The 20,429-nt window shown below is 44.0% G+C and overlaps 2 protein-coding genes across 2 annotated transcripts in view; one reads left to right on the plus strand and one right to left on the minus strand.

The window, feature by feature from the left end:
• Positions 1–9,633, plus strand: part of WWTR1 (WW domain containing transcription regulator 1) — a 91,188-nt gene extending 81,555 nt beyond the window's left edge. Inside the window, exons 4-6 of the mRNA XM_082224513.1 lie at positions 39–175; positions 1,935–2,047; positions 3,125–9,633. Of these exons, the coding sequence (XP_082080639.1) occupies positions 39–175; positions 1,935–2,047; positions 3,125–3,309 (435 nt within the window). The 3' untranslated portion in view covers positions 3,310–9,633. The remainder of the gene's footprint in view (positions 1–38; positions 176–1,934; positions 2,048–3,124) is intronic.
• A 2,119-nt stretch (positions 9,634–11,752) lies between these two features.
• Positions 11,753–19,731, minus strand: TM4SF4 (transmembrane 4 L six family member 4). The gene is made up of 5 exons (XM_082224815.1): positions 19,368–19,731; positions 18,237–18,326; positions 17,289–17,425; positions 15,630–15,816; positions 11,753–13,623 (listed from the first exon to the last, which is right to left on the minus strand). Exons 1-5 carry the CDS (start codon positions 19,536–19,538, stop codon positions 13,606–13,608), a joined length of 603 nt encoding a protein of 200 aa, XP_082080941.1. The 5' UTR covers positions 19,539–19,731; the 3' UTR covers positions 11,753–13,605.
• Positions 19,732–20,429: the final 698 nt, after the last annotated feature.

Consider the following 20,429-nt stretch of genomic DNA (forward strand, 5'->3'; position numbering starts at 1 on the left):
CCTAGCACTGACAGTTATGTATTCGTTTTCTACTTTAGGAAGCTGATTTGTACAGACAACTTCCCATGGAGTCTGAGAACATGGCTCCAGTTCAGACCGCTGTGAGCACACCTCCTAACATGACACAAGACATGAGGTCTGTTACAAATAATGGGTCGGATCCCTTCCTGAACAGGCAAGTACACTGTTTGCTCACAAACATTTTTTTATATTCTGCAGTGTAGGCTGCATTTGAAATTCTCATACCTGCTAAGGCATGTGATTTCTAAGCAAAGGCATTTAGCTTTTCGGGTTGTAGACTGAGACAGAAGCCACCAGCTTTGCTTGTAAGATGCAAACCCTTTAATAAAGCAGGTGTTTGATCCTTCTGATCCAGTTCCCACGCCACATGAAGCCATAGTTAAAAGCAAACCATGGTTTATTGTGGCAGTGCAGTGTGCTCGTGCTCAGTGCTGAAAAGTTCCCGCTCTAATCCTTCCCCGCACCTGTTGCAGCCACGCCACTGAGAAGCAAGCCAGAGTCCAGCTTGTGTCATGACATTCAAACCTGGGTTTGTGGTCTGTTCTTCTCCAAACAAATCACAAGCAGTAGCTAAGGTTTGTTCTTGGCTTAGTACTTAAGGTTTGTTTGGAAATATGCAAACCATGAGCCGCCGTTTTGGCATCACAAGATGCCAGGCTGACGTTTTCCCCAGCAGCAAGGGAGGAGTGTGCGGGGTCTTTTCAGCAGCGTCTACAACCATGCTGCACATTCACAATAAGCCATAGTTTAGTTTTAACTATGGTTTAACATTACGTACAAACCAGGCCTCTATGACCAATTCTGATCTTACTGTATATGACTCGCACCTTATAAATGTATATCAGACGGAAACTGGCCAAAGATCCTTGTGATCTGGGTACATTCCAGTGTGGCAGGACAGGACTGGTATCCGTTCTGACGACAACTTTGGTGTAACTGGGGAGCATGTACATTGTACTAAGAACATTGGCTGGTCCTAATAAGCTTGCTGGGAACTTTGCTTTAGCAGACCAACATGGCAGACCAACAGTTGGCATCATTTTGTATTTGTGGAGGTGTGATTCCCTAGCATGGAAATCATTGTTATTGACTCCCAGTTAAAGTACTGGGTGTGACATTCCCCCCCCCAAAAAAAAATCCTTTGTTGCTGCCAAGAGGAGAATGGCTGGGAACAGATTTGGTTATTTGCAAATCACCATGCACTTCTGCTTGCAATGCCTACTTATTTGGTGCATAAGCTTTCTCCCAAGAATCTGGCTATTGATGAATTTGGAATTCTTGGCAAAGAGTGGGGTGGAGGGGGGGTCAGATGGGAAGGAGGGAGCCTAGCCAGAGCAATTGGGACAGTGCAGGTATGGAGAGGGAGCTGTGCAGTGCACAGAGTACAGTATATGAATATATGAAGCTTCCTTATGCCAGGTCAGGATATACGTCCATCTGGCCCAGAATGGCCTACTGCAGAGATGGGGCTCTCCCGTGGCACTCCAGACATTGTTGGGCTGCCTCTCCCATCATCCCTGACCTTTGACCGTGCTGGCAAAGGCTGATGAGAGCCGGAAACGAGAGAGATTTCAGGGATCCGACCTGGAACCTTTTGCATGCAAAGCACCGAGTTACGACCCTTCTCCTTAACGCATACTTACAGTAGCTCCTTTTGGCTTCTGAGCTCTCGCCACGTTCTGCCCACCTGCCTAAACCACAGGGGTTAGAAGCTTTGCTTTTATCGCCCTATTCTGCGCTAGGTAGCAGATTTTAGGCTGGTAAGCTGGAACCCACAAACAAATGGGAGTACTTTCAGGCCTATCTAGGGCATTCAGGCCTAGCTGCAGGCTGTCCTTCCCTAAAGCCATTCTGGTGACATATATCTGATGAGCGCATCCTTGACTGAGGTTTCTTCATGTTTCGATTCATAGTGGGCCATACCATTCCAGGGAGCAGAGCACAGACAGTGGCCTAGGCTTAGGATGTTACAGCATACCAACTACACCTGAAGACTACCTCAGCAATGTAGATGAGATGGACACAGGTAGGAATGAGAAGCATTTTGATGTTTTGGGGAAAAAATATACTTCTTAGCAACGCCCTAAGAGATCCGCTTGACTGTCAATGTTACTTTTGCATTTGCGCAGAGCACATACTTTTGTGTGGGCACAAGAAGAGTGGGGTTCTGGGGTTCAAACTTTCCTATACATTATTGGGGGGGGGAGGTAGGGAGGCCCTTAATAAAACCCACAAGTGTCCCTCCTTGACTCCCTCCAGTTTTAACCAAACCATAGCTCCCTACACCCTTCTAAAACTGAGAGCAAAGGGGCCCATTGCAAAGGTGAAGGAACCCTATTCTGACCCCACCTGTAATTCGAGCTATTAGTCCTTCCATTAACCCCTTGGCATGGGTGGAGCTGGCACTGGCGACACAGGAGTGCAGAACAGGTAGTCTGCACATGATCAGAGGTGCTCTCTTCTCCAGCTGGTCGTTTACATGAGAGAACCTGATTCCATGTTCAACAAGAACTTCTGAAACAGATTTGAGGGTTTGCCTCTGGAAGGTATTTTCCGGCCTACTAGAAATCAAAAGTTGTGATGGTCTTACGGAAATGTGATCCCAGACGGGTCTTCACAGATACTGACACAGGGAAACCTCTGTCCTGTAACTACATTTGGTGTTTGTGAGAAGTGAAGTGTGGTTTTGCCATCTAAGCACTGATTAGGGTGTGAGCTATATTGTTTTGAAAGTTGAGCCCCGCCAAATATTTCATTATTATTACATTGCCACTCCACCTTTTCTCCAAAGAGCTCAAGGTGACATACATGGTTCTCCCCCTCCCCATTTTATCCTCACAACAACCCTGTGAGGTCGTCTGAGCTACATGATCACCCAGTGAGCTTCATGGCTGAGTGGGGATTTGAGCAGAGGTCTCCCAGGTTGAACACTGTGACCACTAAGCCACACTAAAGTACCCAGGGAGTCTGGATTAGGAGATGGAAGCTGAGAGAGAGCAACAAAGTCTATCAGTAGCTAACAGCGGCTGATTTGGCATCAAAGGCCGAATAATTTCATGGTTAAGAAGCTCCCACCTCAATGATTCCTTCTCTTCTTTTGCAGGAGATAATGTAGCACAGACTCCCCTGAATATCAACCCACCACAGACCCGTTTCCCCGACTTCCTTGACTGTCTTCCAGGAACAAACGTTGACCTTGGGACATTGGAATCTGAAGACCTGATCCCCATCCTCAACGATGTAGAATCGGTCCTCAACAAAAACGAGCCCTTTCTCACCTGGCTGTAACTGATAATGCAACGATTTCTTTTCCTCCTAGCAAAACAAAAAATAAGGGCAGAGCATCTTCAAGCCTCTCAGTTAGCCATCCTTGGTGCCTTACCGACGTCTGCGAGACCCTTTTAATCAGTGAATCTCGGTCTAGATTTCACTGACAGTAACTGTAGAGCTGCTTATATACGCATCTATAACCTTTCCTCTTTAGTTACATATGAGCGGTTCTCTTTGTCTTTTGGTGCATAGCTGAACTTAACAGCCATCAGTTACACACAACAAAGTTTAGCAAATAATAAGAAAATAAAATAAATCTGACCAGAAGAAGCTTTAGATTGTAAGAAGGCAGCTTAGTTCCAAAAATCCTGCACGTTATCAAGTTGAGTGCAGTTCTACAGCTGTATTTATGACAATACTACCAAATGCTTCTCATCTTATATAACTTGAGCTTTAAAAATCATTGCATTTTTAAAAGTGAACTTGTGCTGTATGGAAAACAGATTTTTTTTTGCAAATACACAAACAGTACTATTTGCATTTCCTCCCCACCTCACCCCCACAATATATTATTGAATGATTTGTAGGTGAAATGTTTTAATTACAATTTTTTTTTTACACTACTACAATATTGTAAAATAGACCGGTTTGGTACTAATTGCTGCCATTTTATATATACACACGCACAGACATATATATATATATATATAACACTAAAAATGTGATTATGAAAGTGTTTTCCCTCCTAAGAAGTACACTTTATATGTAGCTACTTAATATTCACTACAATTCTGCAACAGAACATGGTTTTCTTGCAGCTTTTAGTCTGCACAAAGCGGACACTCAACAGAACACCTTCCCTCTCCCCCTCCAAAATTCAGGATAAAAATACGGCACAAGTTTGACACTTCTGAATGCAGTAAGAATTAATTTTGTAAAGCCTCATTATCTTCTCTTTATTTTTAGTAATTATTTTGTCGTTGAAATTTTAAAGAAGCTAGAAACAGGAGTCTCACGTTGTCATATAGGTGATAAGTCAGCATCTATTTGTCAGCCTGGCAAAGTTGCTGAGGATTCTTTACCCAATGGCTTTTTCTTATTCTTGACTTAATGGGACACAAGGCACTATACATGTTGTACTCCATACCTATAATATTCATATATAGGGTTGCTTTATTAAAAACAGCTTGATATGTGGGACTGAGAATGCATCAAGGACTTCAATCTCCACTTCCCCTGAAATGCAAATGACGTCCTGAGATCCTTAAGTATTTTTAACTGATATTATTTATAATTATGAATTTTAAGCTTTTTTTATATTGAAAAAAATCATCTTTTTATAGAAGGCATTATAATTCGTGCAAGCCTCTTAATACGCAATAGGCAGGGCAGGCAAGAGGCATAGCACTTTGCTGTGCATTAGTTTTAAGAGTAAGAAACCATTGCTGTAGCATACTAACCTTTGCCAGCTCATACTGGCTGAGGCCGATGGGAATTCTAGTCTAAAACACCTGGCAGGCACCGGCTTGGCGAAGGGATGCTATAGCACAATGTTGGACAGTGGATGGGTCCCCTCTGCCCACCCCTCTCTTTGGACTAGTTGAAGAAAAAAGGCAGGTGAAACGGGTGGGGAGTTTGAAGTCGTCAGAATTTGGGCTTGAAAGGAGAATGGTTGTAACGGGCAATAGCAGCGCTGGAGTGTTCAGAAGTGCAGGTCGGGGGAAACTGACTATATGTGGAACCACCACTGATCAAATCAATACCTGTGAATACTACCTTATGGGAGAATTGTTGCTTGAAGGTAGCTGATCTGACAGCACCAGGCTGGTTAGGTTTATTATTACTATTATTATTATTATTATTATTATAAATATTTTAAGATGTGGGTGATGAAAGGTAAAAAGTTCATTATTTGACTCATAGAGCCAGGGTGGGTGAGAAGACAGGTAGAAAGATAGGCATTTGTGAGTTTCGTTCCTTTTAGCAGATCGTTGCACCCACAGAGTATATTTTCAGGTAATGGGCATTCCCTGTGCCCTTCTTTCAAAGGGCTTTTCTCTCCTTGGCTGGCTAACCATATATAGTTGGTTATTAACAAAGTAGAAAGCACATCTTCAAACACTGACCCTGGGTTTTCCTATTATTTATAGATATCAGCCATAAAATGCAAATCAGGCGGTCCTAAGGTGTTTATTCTCTTAGTATTTTTTTGGGGGGGGGCTGAAAATGCTCAGAAAGCAGACAATATCCAGGGCAAGCTCCAAATCTAATGTAAATCATTGTTCTCCAGTTAGGGGCTTTGTGCTCACTTACAATATGTGAAAACAACCCCATGGTTCCCTGCTGCATCCAAGATAAGATCTGGGGGCTGGCTTATCCATGGGGGTGGAGATCTGACCACATATGTTTAGACTTGAAAGACCAGCTCCAAATTTTCATTGGCCATAGGAAAAGGGGAAAGGACTTCACGTGCCGGTTTGTATATCCAAAATACCCACCGACAATTTGTTTCAGGGAGTACAAGCTATGGAAATCCCCTTCGCTCATTTCCCAGAAAGTGTTCACATCTGTATAAAGCGGGGGTCAGGTTAGAGAAGGAACTTGGTGGCAGAGGAGGTCCTCAAGAAATTCCGGGTCAGAGGTTGCAACAGCAAGGATAATTAATGTATTGCTTTGTGCCATGGATACCATCCCAAAGATTATAAGGGAGGCAAAATTCAGGACAAGTGGTGCCATTTCTAGAACAAACCTCATTTAAAAGCAGCATATCCTGTATATGAACCACATGGTATGCACCAAGGTCTTTCCCATTCATTTCTGTGGAAGGGACATCTCCATCCCTGCATCCCTTTGACCCTGCAGAGCGAACTCCTCCATGGAAGTCGATGGAGATGTTCATTTTATTATTGGAGCAGCTCCAGATCTTTGGACAGGGGGCTGTGAACATGGGGAAACCTGGGAGAAAGGAATTATGCTGTTCTTTGCTCCACTTCCCTCTTGTCTGAAGCAGCTGAAAGTGAAGAGGGGCACATTTTGATTAGGAAAGTATGCTTGGTTTAAGTTTGCAGTTCTAAGCACACTTACCTGGAAGCAAGTCCTGTGGAACTCAGTGGGACTTATTTACTTTCCAGTAGACATGCTTAGGATTGTAGAATAAGGAGTATCTCCACTGGAGAGTTTAGAGCAACCTTCTCCATCCTCGGGGCTGTCAGATGTTTGCTCCAGTCATCCCTGAGCATCAGCCAGGCTGGCTGAGGCTGATGGGAGCTGGAGTCCTGCAGTGTCTGGAGGCCACCAGTGGCTGGGGGAGTCTCATTCAGAGCTATACTGTGAGAGCTGAGAATCAGGCCTGAGAGGGGGACCTTCTGGGCTTCTACAACCTCTGGTTTCCTGTGACTGTGATTTAAAAAGGCAGTGTGTGTTATGCTATGGTGAAAGCTGCAGTTAAAACATTAACTACTATTGTAAAACAACTGCCAGAAACTTGTTTTTTTTAAAAATTAAGTAATGAACCAAACAATAGTGAAGATTTTGAGGGGGGTGTTGTTCTAATATTCAGAGAAGTGTGTGTGTGTGTGTTTTAGGGATGGGGGAGAGAACAGGGGCTTTCATTGAAGCCCTCTTTTCAAATACTTTTTTTTTAACTTTAAAAAAGGCTTGCAGACACAGGCAGCCTTGTTTCTAGTGGAATCTATTGTTAATTATTTGACAAAACGTTGACATGTGACTTTTGGCTTGTGAAACCCAATTTTAATTTTTTTTACTTGTATCGACAATGAACGGATATGCGAGTGGCACCGAGTCGATCCGAAAGGTCGAGTGACTTCATATGTAAATGCTGATTTATATGCAGATTGTGAGGTGCTGATTATAATTTGTCACCCAGTTGTGCTATTAAAAGCAGTGGTTTTCAAACTAAGAACTAAAGGGAAGCCTGGGGTACCTTTCAGGAGCTCCTCAATGAGACCATAAGTAATGGTGGATGACCCAGCATGAAAGAGAGAAGGCCTGCCACCTTGCGTGTAGAGCCAACGCAGCGTAGAGGTTAGAGTGTTGGACTAGGACTTGGGAGACCAAGGTTCAAACCCCCACTCAGCCATAAGAACTGAAGAATTGTCCTACTAGATCAGTCCAGTTGACCATGTTGTCCAGAAAGCTGTTTTCACAGTGGCCAACCAGATGTCCACAGGAAAGCAAAATCTTGAGAGCAACAGTACTCTCCCCTCCAGCAACTGGTATTCGGAGGCAGAACATCGGGGTTTGTAGCCACTGATAGTTTTATCCATGAATTTGCCTAAATTTTTAAAGCCATCCAAATTGATGGACATCACTGCCTCATGTGGGAGCGGATTTTATAGTTTTAACTTTTTCTTATCTTTCAACATTCATCTTTGTTGTATGTCCACAAGTGTTAGGAGACAGGGAGAAACACTTGACCCCATCTACTTTCTCCATACTGTGCACTTCTATCATGTCACCTCTTACTTGCAAACTAAAAAGTCTCTAATGCTGTAACCTTTCCTGGTGGGATGTTGCTCCATCATCTTGATCGTACCGGCTGCCCTTTTCTGAACTTTTTCCAAGGCTTTCGAACTTTTCCCAACCTTTTTGAGGTAGCAGCACTATTATAATGGCAGGTTTCATTTCATTTCCTATTGACCTATTGGCATGGAATTTGCTTTCTTCACAGCTGCCACACACTGGGTCAACATTTTCATGGAGCTATGCACTATGAATCCATAGTCCTGCTCCAGTTCAGACCCTATGAGGAAATGTGTGAAATTAATACGTTTTTGTGCCTTTCCACTTGTTTACATTGAATTGCATTTGGCATCTTACCACGGAGGAGGAGTTTGGATTTGATATCCCACCTTATCACTACCCGAAGGAGTCTCAAAGCGGCTAACATTCTCCTTTCCCTTCCTCCCCCACAACAAACACTCTGTGAGGTGAGTGGGGCTGAGAGACTTCAGAGAAGTGTGGCTAGCCCAAGGTCACCCAGCAGCTGAATGTGGAGGAGCGGGGACACGAACCCGGTTCCCCAGATTACGAGTCTACCGCTCTTAACCACTACACCACACTGGTGTGGAGTGGTCCTTTTGGAGTTCTTCACACACACACCTTTTTTAACCACCCTGAACACTTAAATATCATCAGCAAACTAGGCCATCTCACTTGCTCACTCCTAACTCTAGATTGTATATGATCTTTGGAGGACACCACTTCCTACATCCTTCCATATGGAAAACTTGTCCATCTATTCTTTCTCCCTGCTTCATAAGAGCTTAATAATAGCCATCTGGATCGGGTCAGTGGCCCATCTAGTCCAGCGTCCTGTTCTCACAGTGGCCGACCAGGTGCTTATGAGAAACCAGGGAGTAGAACGAGAGCCTTCTCTTTTCCTGTGGTTTCCGACAACTGGTATTCAGAAGCATTGCTGCCTCCCGACTGTGCAGATAGAAAGCCCAGACATCATGGCTAGTAGCTTCCTGTTACTTAACCAATTCCTGATCCACAAGGGGATTTTGCGTCTTATTCCTTGACTGCTAAGCTTGCTCAGGAGTCTTTGGTGAGCTGTGAAGCACCATGGGTGGCCTTAGGCCAGCCTAACCTACATCTCAGGGTCATTATGAGGGAAGCTTCTTGAAAGACAACTGGGATGGAAGGGTAGTCAAAAATTCAAGCCTCCGTTTCCCTCCCCCTGTAACAGAGGGGTATTGGAGGAGTTCTAGGGTTTGTTCTCAGGTCGTGTTAAGTGGCAATGAGGTCCAACAGGCCTAGTCTGTGCCCCGTGTTCACTGAGTTTACACCCTAGAATGTTTCCCCAAAATCCTCTGCAGCAACTAGGGGTTATGTAGCAGGTTTGCCAGAGTCCCTCAGCCAACGTAAAAAGGATTCCCTAAAGGCAGAAGTTTGAAAACCGCTGTACTAGAAGGTAACTATTGGGAAAGAAGGCTTCATGAAAACAAATGCGGTTTTTTGTGTTGTTTTTTAAAGAGTTGGGTGGGAGGGACTAAGTCTCTGTTTTCAGTAAGGGAAATGGGTGGTGAAACACGTTTCGGTTTTCTTAATACACTACATCCATGTTATGTGCTAATACTTTAATACTTTTTTATTTTATTTACATCAGTTTGTTATGCTATATGCCATCTTGTGTGAGCATTTGTTTTTCAATGTAGAATTATTTGCATACATAGCGTATGCTTCAAAATTCAATCAGATCAAACGGTTGTATCCAGAGTTTGGTTCTGGTTTTTCTTTTTTTAAAAAAAAAAATATTTCTTTTAATATTGTACAAGAAAAAAAATAAAATAAAATAGAGAAATGGATTTAAAATTCCAATCTATGTACTTGTTAATGTAATGGCGTCCAGTCACTCTTGGGGATGGGGGTAGAACTTCATAGGAAACTCCCTTCTACAAATCAGATCATTGGCTCATTTATCTTGGTATTGCCCTACCCTGACCGGCAGCTGCTGCTGTCTATTGCTACAGGCAGGTTTATTTCTTAACTACCTAGCGATGCCTACCAGAGATGTCCGGCATGCAAAGCCAACGAGGTCCAGTCCTTCCTTTCTCTAATTGAGCTTGTATATTGTGACTAGAAAGAAGACGAAGATAATGGTTCTTTCATTTGGCATGAAGCTAGGTCTGCTACCTCTGTTTTAGCAATGAGAGCATGACGATTAAAACAATTGTCTGAAGTTTCTCCTGGCAGAGGGGGAAAGCATCTCGTTAATTTGTACGTGATGGGTTGCTATTATAAAGGCACAGAAAATGGGACTGGGAGAGGAGAGTTGGCAACCTAATATGTACTTAAAGAACTTGTTCATACTATTTTCTGTTTCCCTAATGCATCAAGACATGCCTGGAGATGGCTTTGTTCAAGCTGGAACGACTTCCGTGTGCTCTCAACAAGGTACATTCCCAGCGGTAGAACACTCAGGAAAGCGAAAAGCACCGGAAAATGCTGCCAAGCTAAAATTGACTTCATTTTTATTTATCACAAGAGGGCAGTACATTTCTTCCTTCCCAGCTGTATTGCAATTAAATGTGGCATTTCTGAGATCATTGTTGCTCAGATGATATTTCTGAGAGCATATCGGTGGCTCTAGGTTATTTGCCTTGTGGTACTGTTGTTGTAAATGGCTTTGCTAGCTGCCTTTGTGATTTGAGAACTTGACAGAAGTCTCTGACTACAGACGTTTGTGGCCTCAGATAACCCGGTTCTTAACCATGCAAAGAAAACCTGAGACCTGACGGAATCTGCTTTTGAAGGCAACGGGCTTTCACCTTCCTGTTCAGGTCTGTTTCTGTGCTTTGCTTGCCAACTTGGATAGCTGCCCAAATAACACGAATGCTGGAACAGATTAAAAAATGGGTTGCTTTCCCCCATTCTTCTGTAGAAGATGTTGGATATTCATGCTTGAGCCCTAGACAAGGAGGATGGGCTTTCTCCAGATATCAGATCTCTGTGGTCCACTTTGATGTTAGGCTGAGCAATCCCGTGTTGGGGGGATGTGCGTGAAGTGACAGAGAGTCCCATTACTCCCAAATCCATGCTCCCATCCATCCATGCACCAGGCAGGGCAAGAATATTGTGTGTGTGTGTGTGTGTTGTCCCAGGAAAAGGTCTAGCAGATACTTGTTTTAAACACTACACCCCCCAATGAAACCAGTGTGAGGAAAGTAACTATCCCAGCTCTGGTTTGGCATAGATGGTGGGTTCAGCCCTGGAGCCTTTTGAGTGAATGAAGGGGCTTCAGATCCAGGAAGGCCACCTCCAATCTACTCCAAGATCAGCCAGTTTGGGGACCTACCATGGAAAGAAACAGAGCTAGCAATACATCTGTATTGAACTTTCCATGCTCAGTTACAGATAGGTAGCCGTGTTGGTCTGCCATAGTCAAAATAAAAAAAAATCCTTCCAGTAGCACCTTAAAGACCAACTAAGTTAGTTCTTGGTATGAGCTTTCGTGTGCATGCACACTTCTTCAGATACACATCTGAAGAAGTGTGCATGCACACGAAAGCTGAAGAAGTGTGCATGCACACGAAAGTATCTGAAGTATCTGAAGAAGTGTGCATGCACACGAAAGCTCATACCAAGAACTAACTTAGTTGGTCTTTAAGGTGCTACTGGAAGGAATTTTTTTATTTTTCCATGCTCAGTGAGCCTGTGGCGCCAACAAAATTAGGGACCCAGGAACAGAGGCAGCTACCTTACACTGATTCAGATCATTGGACCAGCTAGTTCTGTATTGTCTACACTGACCAATTTGAATGGGAAACCAGGGTTGATGGAACTTCAGACTCAAAGTCATCATCCCATGAAGACACTGGGACTTGCAAGTAAACATGCATAGGTATGGGGTGCTCTCAGAAAGACGGATACCGAATGTCAGCGAAAAAGAAACCCGAGTCGCAACATTCAGAACACACACAAAGTTTATACTGAAAAAGAAAATTGGAAAACACTTTAATTATTTGCATATCATGCACACAACCCCACCCCAGCACAAAGGTCTTAATATATACAGTGAAATATTTGTGTCACAGAATTGTAATTCCATGAGCATAAAATAAATCAGGGGCAATCATGAAAATAACATCAGAATTTGTATTAGCTGCTAATAATCAGCAGAAGCTCACAAATATGCTTGGCCAGAGCTGACAGCTTTCCCCCTTGGTTTTGCTCCCGTGTCTTCAAAGACGCAGAAAGCTGAAGCTTTCCTTCAGCACTTAAACCCTCATGCCAAAGAAGACCTCTGCTTTAGCATTTGGGGAACCTATGACCCTCCAGATGTTGTTGGACTGCTACTCCCATCAACTTCTGGCAGCATGGACCATGACCAGGGAAGACAACAAAGGACCATAGCTTTCCAATCCCTGTGCTATTTCTAGAAGTTCTTTGCAACGCTGCTTTTAAAAGCCCAGGAGCAAACCCAGAAATTATCTGGCAACCCTTATGAGCAAAAAATCAATTCAAAGGAAGGTTCTGTGCCTATAACAAGACATGTCCAAAAGAAGGGAGGAGAAGCAGCAGCTTTTCTCACTGCAATACAGCTGCCTCTGCTAAACTTCTCCTGACATGTAGCAATCAGGAGCACAAAAGCCTCATTGGGATGCGGTGTATACAAATATTGGCTCTCTTGGCCACCCCAAGTCCAATCAGGAAGTCTACAGTTATGCTTCAGTTCTGGGAGCATGGGGGTTGTCATCTTTCCACATGGCAAACAAGACTCAGCATAATTATAGCAGAGGTGGGAAATCTCAGACCTAGGAGGCAAACATGACCCTTCAGACCTCTTTCTCTGGCCCTTGGGACTCTGCAGGCCACAACCTTCACTGGGCCAGCTTCACACTCTCCTTTACTGTTTGTGCCTGGCTGGAACGTGCCCTGGACCTTTGGCAAGGCCTCTTACTCGCCTGAGTAGAGGACAGAGGGGTGGCTGTAGAGACTGTACAAAGATGACATTTACATTCTTGACCCCACCCACTTTTGTCTCTGGCCCTCAATCCACTGTCGTTTGGCCCTCACAAGGTTACACAGAATAAAACATGGCCCTCAGGCTGAACAATGTTCCCCATCCCAGATTTATATTATAAGTGGTGATAGGGAGGTCAGTATTCATGTAAAAGTAACTCCCCCAGCTGGGGAGAAAGAGGAACAAGGAGATGCTTCTGGGCTGCCAACATTTCAAGGCCAGAAATTCTAATTTTGGGGTTGTATTGAAGTAGACAAAAATCAACTGGCTGGCTTTTCATTTTTAAAAAAGGCTGCCCAGGTCCTTACACGGCAACCCTAATTAGACCACTGCTCTTGCAAGCACCCCACCCAGCACCCCCCGTTCCCACTGCCTCTCCCTCACTGCAGTTAGGCATGGACAAAGCCTTCTTGCAGTATGGAGGGCATAGCTGGGGGCAGCTGGGAAAGATTAAACCTCTTTCCCCAGCTGTGGTCTCCAGGAAGATTTCTACCACGGGTCCAGCAATGAGAACTGGAACAGGCTAAAATGTCTTTTTAGGGTCAGGCGGACAACTGATGTGTCTGCATGCATGTGTGTGTGGTTTGGTAGGGTTGGCCAAGAGGGAACGAGGTCCTTGGGCTGGACATTTTCTTCTCACCCCTGCTATATAGCCCAAACAGTTGCAAAACTCATTGGGAGATGTGAAGGGAAAATGCCGTCAGGGCTCTTTCTAACACCCTTCATTCTAGATGTGTTTAGTGTGTACTTGGCTTGGCCCATCATATCAAGGTCTGGCAGGGCATTTTCGGCCTTTGTAAGAGGTGATTTCTGCAGTCTCTGTATATTTAAACTGCTCCATCTCCCTAAAAGGAAAGATAAGAGGGAAATGAATTCTTATACACTGGTTGACAAGAGTAAAGGCTAATCATCCTCATCATGATATTTGGTCATATCTTTCATCCTCTATTTGGCAAAGCTAGGAGGAGCCTTATTTTGACACTTCTCAGTCAGCCTCCAGCTCTGCTCCCATGCTGTTAAGTCTTCCCGCAGAGTTTTGTTTTTTGTTTAAATGACTGTTGAGAGTTTGCAACAAATCTGCTTGTGCATATTTGCTATTCCTCCCCAGCTTACACTTTATGCTTGCTTACAGTGAGACTAAACCACACGTGCATTTTAATGCCTATTCAACCATTTTAGAAAGGTCCTTTTGGAGCTCCTTGCAATCCCTTTTTAGTCCTTACCACCTTGGGACACTTTAGTGCCATTAGCAAACAGGGGCCATCTCAATACTCACCCCTAGCACCAAGTCATTTAGAAACAAGGTGAAAAGCATGGCTGCAAATACTGATCCTTGGAGGACCCCACTTCTCTCCTTTGGGAGAATTTTCCCAAATGTTCCTGCTCTCTGCTTCTTGATCTTTAACCACTTACTGCTCCATAAGAGGACCTTGCTTCTTATTCCATGACTGCTAAGTTTACTCAGGATGAGAATCCATCAGCTGAAGCTCCCAGCTTGTCCATAGTTTGGGCTCTTATGCTAGCTTGCCTTAAATTTATAGCTTTTTAATTTAAAGCTTTCTTTGGGTGGGGGTTACTCTATGCTCCCATAGTTAATTTGGAAAGTGGTGTACACATGACATTGGTGCATATTTATTCCGTATCTTTTCTGTTGTTCCTTATGAAAATTCTGTATTTTGATGAGTTTCCCCCTAAACCAGCCAGCCATGTGTACACAGCCCAAATCTTAAGTATACAGTGTATCTAATGGATCACCTCTATCTGAATGCATATTGACTTCATCAAGGGAGAAACATCTCGACAGTAAGAGCCGTGTGACACTGGAACAAATTTTCTAGCAAGGTGGTTGCTTGAGGTCTTCAAGCGCAGGACAGGCAAATGCCTCTTAGGGAGGCTCTAGCTCTGGGTTTTCTCCATCAAACAAGGGGTTGGACTACATAGACAAGACCCCCTCAAACTGTTAAATGACGGATAAGTCTGCTTCCCATATAAAGGTCCACAGTATGCTGGGTATTAGAGAACAGCTTGTCCATACCCTTCTTCCTTGCAATTTCAAGGCAATGGGGGACGTATGGGGAACATTTTGTGCATTTGTTTGTATTGGAAAATGCATGGTTAATACTAACAAACACCATAGGTAGGGTCGGCTCTATCATTAGTAGAAAGGGGTGGGAAAACCCCATTCTATTTTTTGCTCCATGATTCATATTTTAATCAAGATTGGCCTTGCGGGCCATATTTGACAGTTTCGCAGGGCCATCAATCACATGTCACTAAAATGGAGGAAGGAAAATTGTTTTATCACGGGCTCTGAATTAAACAACGTCCTGCTTCAGGAAAAGGGTTTCACTAAGTCCTGGTTGAACTGAGCAGGATGTAAACCACCACCACCCCAACCAGGAAGCAGGATTTAATCCCCCCATTCATCAGCTGCTAAGGGGGGGGGGAGTTAAATCCTGGTGCCTTGGCTGCATGAGTTAATTCCTTGTGAGGAACTGGCATGCGCAACTTAAGAATTGAATCTCATCCTCTGCCCGTTGACTGTCATCATTCAGAGTGATGCCAGCTGATTGACAAGTGGGTGATGTTTTGAAGGGGGGAAAGGCACTGCAGGTGAAACTGGGATCCGTGTGGGTCAAGACTGGCCTGCAAGCTAGAGTTTCCCTACCGCGGGGGAAGTGCGAAGTAAGGTCAAACAGTTGGTTGGGTCAGCTTCAGTATGTCTACTTTGCATCGGGCAGCAAAATGTCTTAGGCTGGCCTTGACTGTAAGCAGCTGGTTAACCCAATTGGCAAAGGGGGAAAGGAACCAGGAATGCTCATACATGTTGCTACCAACGAAAGCATCTTACCCCACAGCACCCGCATTTACAGTCCCCGCACAGCGTTCCGAGGAGTCCGTTGATAACTTGGATGCCACACAGCACCAATTGAGCTCCGCTCATTATCAGCAGTAGAGAGAACAGAGTCAAGTTCCAGGGCACGATGGACTCTGGAAATGTGCAGTCTTCCCATAACTTATGGTTCGTCAGATACTCCCTGTGCCCAAAAAAGAAGCTTTATTGATTTTCTATTATATTTCTGTCAGTAAGGCTATCATTGTGAGGGAACACCTGGCCAGCACTTTCAGAAATGGACAAATCTCTCAATTTAACTGTCAGTTTCTCATATTCCCCCCCCCCCGGTCAATCTTTAATTCAGCACTCCACATTTCTGCAGCAATTTTTTCTTAATCCCCATGAAACTCCTTCAGCGTTTCAGTGCAAATTTCCCCCGATAAACACATCTTTGTACAGTATTCAGTTTCTCCTAACATACACATTTTGGCAATACGCTTTCCGTACCATAATGCATTCCTATATGCTATTTTCAAGCACGTATGCTTTTTATGCACGCTTCCCTGTAAAATATGCATTTTTGTACACATTGTTTGCCTTGGAGAAGTGTGCTGCAAAAAGAGAGAGGGAGAAGTGCGAGTTTTGAAGTTTGCATATTGTTTCAGGAAATGCAGAATTAAGTAGTTTCTCATTAAAATACAAGCAAATTGTTATCCTGTAATATTTAGTGGTGCGTCATGTGTCTCAGGTAGGTTAAAGGAAATAAGAGGCAGGTTGCACTTCTAACGGAGACTGAGAGACACACAAATAAGTGAGTTCTGGATTCTGGAAGGATTTGGGGTGCTGGCTGTCTCTCTCTGACATGGGAGCAGTGAACTTTGGCTGTTTAAGCTGTGCCTCAACTATACTCATGCAGTATACTTGCAAATGAAAATAATATATATATATTAATTGGGAGTAATGCTCTGCTCCTCTGGAACTTCTTGCCACCTGTAGGAATGGCTCGTTTCACCCTTGCACTGTAAAAACACCACTCAAGGTGCCTTACAACTTCAAACACTACAATTTATGAAACAAGGATGGAAGAGACACAGGTTTTGCTGTCTTAAAATGTTTAAAAGCATTGGGTGGTCTCTAACAAAGTAGCCCATGACAGAACTTTCCCTTCCTCTCCTCATGTGCCCTTTCAGTATGTTCCTCAACCTTCTGGAGCAGACTGATGGGGAGGGGGAAAAGAGGGCAGATGGGGACAGGAGAGGAGAAGTTCCACTGTGCAAGTAAACATCTAGTGGAACCATTTTATGGATGCCACCCATTGTCTGCTTCTTAAAATACAAGCCAGGTGGAATAAAATAGTCTTTAGTAACTAACCGGTGTGGGGAGAAGTGAAGGCGGGGGCCAGCTGCAAAGCATTTCATAATCTTGAGTGCCACCACTGAAAAGGCTCTGCTGACCTTATCCACCCAGACTATGAGGAAAACTCCTACCGCCAGTCAGAAATGTGATTGCTCAGCCTTACAAGTTGCTCTTTGAAACACTGATGGTTGGAGGCCATCCAGCGGCTCATAATATTTGGTAAGCACTTTGCTGCAGAATTTATAGGTCAAGACGAGAAAGCAACAACCCTTCCAGTAGAGATGGAGAATCTATCCAGAGGTTGAAAAAAAATCTTACCCGTTCTCAAAGGGATACATCCAGGTGCTGTTTGCTACTTGACACTTAGGGCCTCTGTTCATGGCGACAGCCGACACAACAAAGCTGTATCCAGCCCCCACAACTCCGATTGCCGCAAATATTACGGAAGTAAACATCTGCCAAGAACGAGCAAAAGGTCAAAGCCAAAGTCCATCCTAAAAATCCATCTGGCATGTTTGCAGTTTCGATGACTCACAGATGGCGCACAGGCAAGTGCATCAGAGAGTCACCTTATCCAAATCCACAGACTTCTCCTAATCCTGTGGGCAGGAGTGGCTCAAGCACCAACCTCCTGGCACCAGGAACACCAACGTCTCTCCTGCTTATCAGGAGATAAATGGTGTCGGGGCCAGGACTATGCGAGCGGAATGAAAGGAGTGGCACCACCTGTGCACACACACAACCCTGATCTTACCCCTGCTCCCCCCACCCCCTCAGTAAGTGGCATTTGTGCCAGTCCTGTTGCTGTGTGTTTCCACCTCACCAGACCAGCTTCTGCCCCTTGCAAATCCTATGCTGGCAGAAGTCACAAGTGAGGTTCTCAACCCTTTGGCCTTGAGAGAGTCGCTTCAGTGATGTTAAGAGTTTGGATTTGATATCCTGCTTTATCACTACCTGAAGGAGTCTCAAAGCGGCTAACATTCTCCTTTCCCTTCCTCCCCCACAACAAACACTTTGTGAGGCTGAGAGACTTCACAGAAGTGTGACTGGCCCAAGGTCACCCAGCAGCTGCATGTGGAGGAGCAGGGAAGCGAACCCGGTTCCCCAGATTACGAATCTACCGCTCTTAACCACTACACCACACTGGCTCTCTAAGGGCCAGCCCTATCATTAGATAAGAGTAAGGCAGCCGCCTCAGGAGGCAAATGCTAGGGGTGGGGTGAGGAATGACAGCGAGATGTTGGAGGGCATTGCTTTTATACTTACCGCAAACCTCTTTCCACAACCTTCATTACCACAGCACCCGCAGCAATCGTTATTCTTAAGACCCAGGAAGACTAAAGCAGGAAATACCATCTGATGACAACAGAAAATGCACTTAGAGGTTCGGTCGTTCCTAAGATCACTGTATTTCTTCTAAAATGTCTACCGGCTTTTTCCAGACCCAGCATTTGCATCTGGCAGGTCTACTCTCAGAGGAAGCAGCAGGATCACTGTCGCGCAACAGTGGAATCCTCACCAAATTTCATTTAGGTATCGGTGCCATGGGACTTACTTCCAAATTTTACAAGGTACAAAGCTCAGCTGCAAATGTCTCCCAGCACCCAAAGAAGTAATTTTAATTAAGAAACCTCAGCTGTATTGGCTACTGCTGTAAACTAAGTAATGCTGGACTGGTAGGAATGTAAGACCAGGTCACCTGAAAGACTGTCTCAGGAAATTCAACTCTGTGCCCAAGAATATTGTAGGGTGGTGACCCAAAAACAGGCATTTTCTGTCATTGTCCCTGTACTATGGAATGCCCTTCCCTCTGCCATAGACAAAGAAACAACCATTTGTTGCTTCAAACCTCTAGGAAAGACATATATTTTTGTCTGACCCATAAGATCAGACCCTGATATTTGCATTTGAATACCCCAATTTCTTGCTTTTATTTATTTTCATGTGCTGTTATACTACTCTTTTACTGGTTTTATTTTGTATTTTTCTTTTAATGATATTGTTTATTGTTTTTTATGTTTTCCATCACTTAGAAAGATCTTTAAAATATTAGCATATAAAAGCTTTCAATCAATCAATCAATCAATATCCATTCATCAATCGAAACACTGGTCTAATCTCGCAGAGCAATGCTTATGGACTTATCAGAGGCAATCCAGCAGTACATGTCTGTCTTGTTTTTAACATAATAGGCAAGTGGTCTACTTTCGTAATAGACCATTCAATTCGTTTTCAAGTTCATCTGTTTGAATTTCCAGCTTGCATAGTCAACGCATTGGCAATCTAATTTCCAACACAGACTGTCCACCACACCTATAGTGTAGTCGGATTTCTGCTCACTGTAAAGCTCAAGGCAATAATAAAAAGGAGAAGAACATAGTGCGTTGTCCTACTCACCAGTACACCAGAACCCAAGATCCCTCCAAAGTACCAAACTTCATCTGAAATATGGTCACTGGTTTCGACCTCTCCTCCGGGGAAAAACAACAAAATATTAGCAAGGGTACATAGCACGGCCAGAGGAATGAGAGTACCTCCAAGGCACTTTGCACACCCTCCACAACACATGTTTCCAAAACTATAGCGCAGGCACCACTAGGGAAGAATGAGCAAAGAAATAAAACTTTCCCCGGATCCCTTTAGTATTGAGACAAAAACTTCTTGGTTTATTTTAACCCAATCCGCTTGTGTCTCCAATTCCCACTTGGTAAGGTCTCCTTCACAGAGGTTGCAGTCTGCCAGCTAACTCGTGCTCTGATCATTTATATGCTGACATTGTCATGATCTCATTTTTCTGCATCTCCCCTCCACCCCCCAAATGAGATTACGTCCAGAACCACCTCTCATCTTGCCATGACAACCAGATACCTCTGTTAATATTTTACTAGCACGGACAAGACAGCCAGTGGTTTGGAGCTTGATTATTGGAAAATGCCCTTTTCAGGGATGCAGACTTATTTTGGGTGATGTACTTTGACCCTCCGCCCCCTCCTTTAAATGCTTAATCATAGCAGAAATAAAACGAACAATCCATCAGTGTTTCATTGCATCGCCAAGCCTAAGTGATTTCATAGGGAGTCCCCAATAAGTTTGCATGGGTGAGTGCCCTGATAATGAATCTATGCTACCTTGAGAGTAAAAACAAGATAAAAGCTGTAAATCAAACAATGCATGACTTTCAGATGAACCATGGAAACTGTGTAAGCAGAGCAAAGTTTTGTCATCATCATCTCTGCAGGGTACAATAGCCATTTTCTATTGGAACGGATTCGCTCAAGGGCAACCTGCTAGGGGCGATGGATAGAACCAGGCACAACACTATTCTGGTATAACTAATTCAGAAAAGGATGCTGCGATTACTAAAACCCAGCATAGGTTTCTCAAAAAAAAGTCATGCCAAGTTTCTTTTTTTTTTTGATAGGGATAGGGTTACATGCTTGGTGGATCAGGGGAATGCTG

The sequence above is a fragment of the Podarcis vaucheri genome (genome assembly GCF_965113315.1).
Source record: "Podarcis vaucheri genome assembly, chromosome: 5".
Taxonomy (NCBI): domain Eukaryota; kingdom Metazoa; phylum Chordata; class Lepidosauria; order Squamata; family Lacertidae; genus Podarcis; species Podarcis vaucheri.

Excerpts from the sequence above, each read along its gene's own strand:
- TM4SF4 (XM_082224815.1), bottom strand. The coding sequence starts at position 19,538 with ATGTGTTGTGGAGGGTGTGCAAAGTGCCTTGGAGGTACTCTCATTCCT. Across the intron at positions 18,327-19,367 it reads TCTTGGGTTCTGGTGTACTG|ATGGTATTTCCTGCTTTAGT; the intron begins GTGAGTAGGACA and ends TGTTGTCATCAG. Across the intron at positions 15,817-17,288 it reads ATGTATCCCTTTGAGAACGG|GGAGTATCTGACGAACCATA; the intron begins GTAAGATTTTTT and ends TTTTGGGCACAG.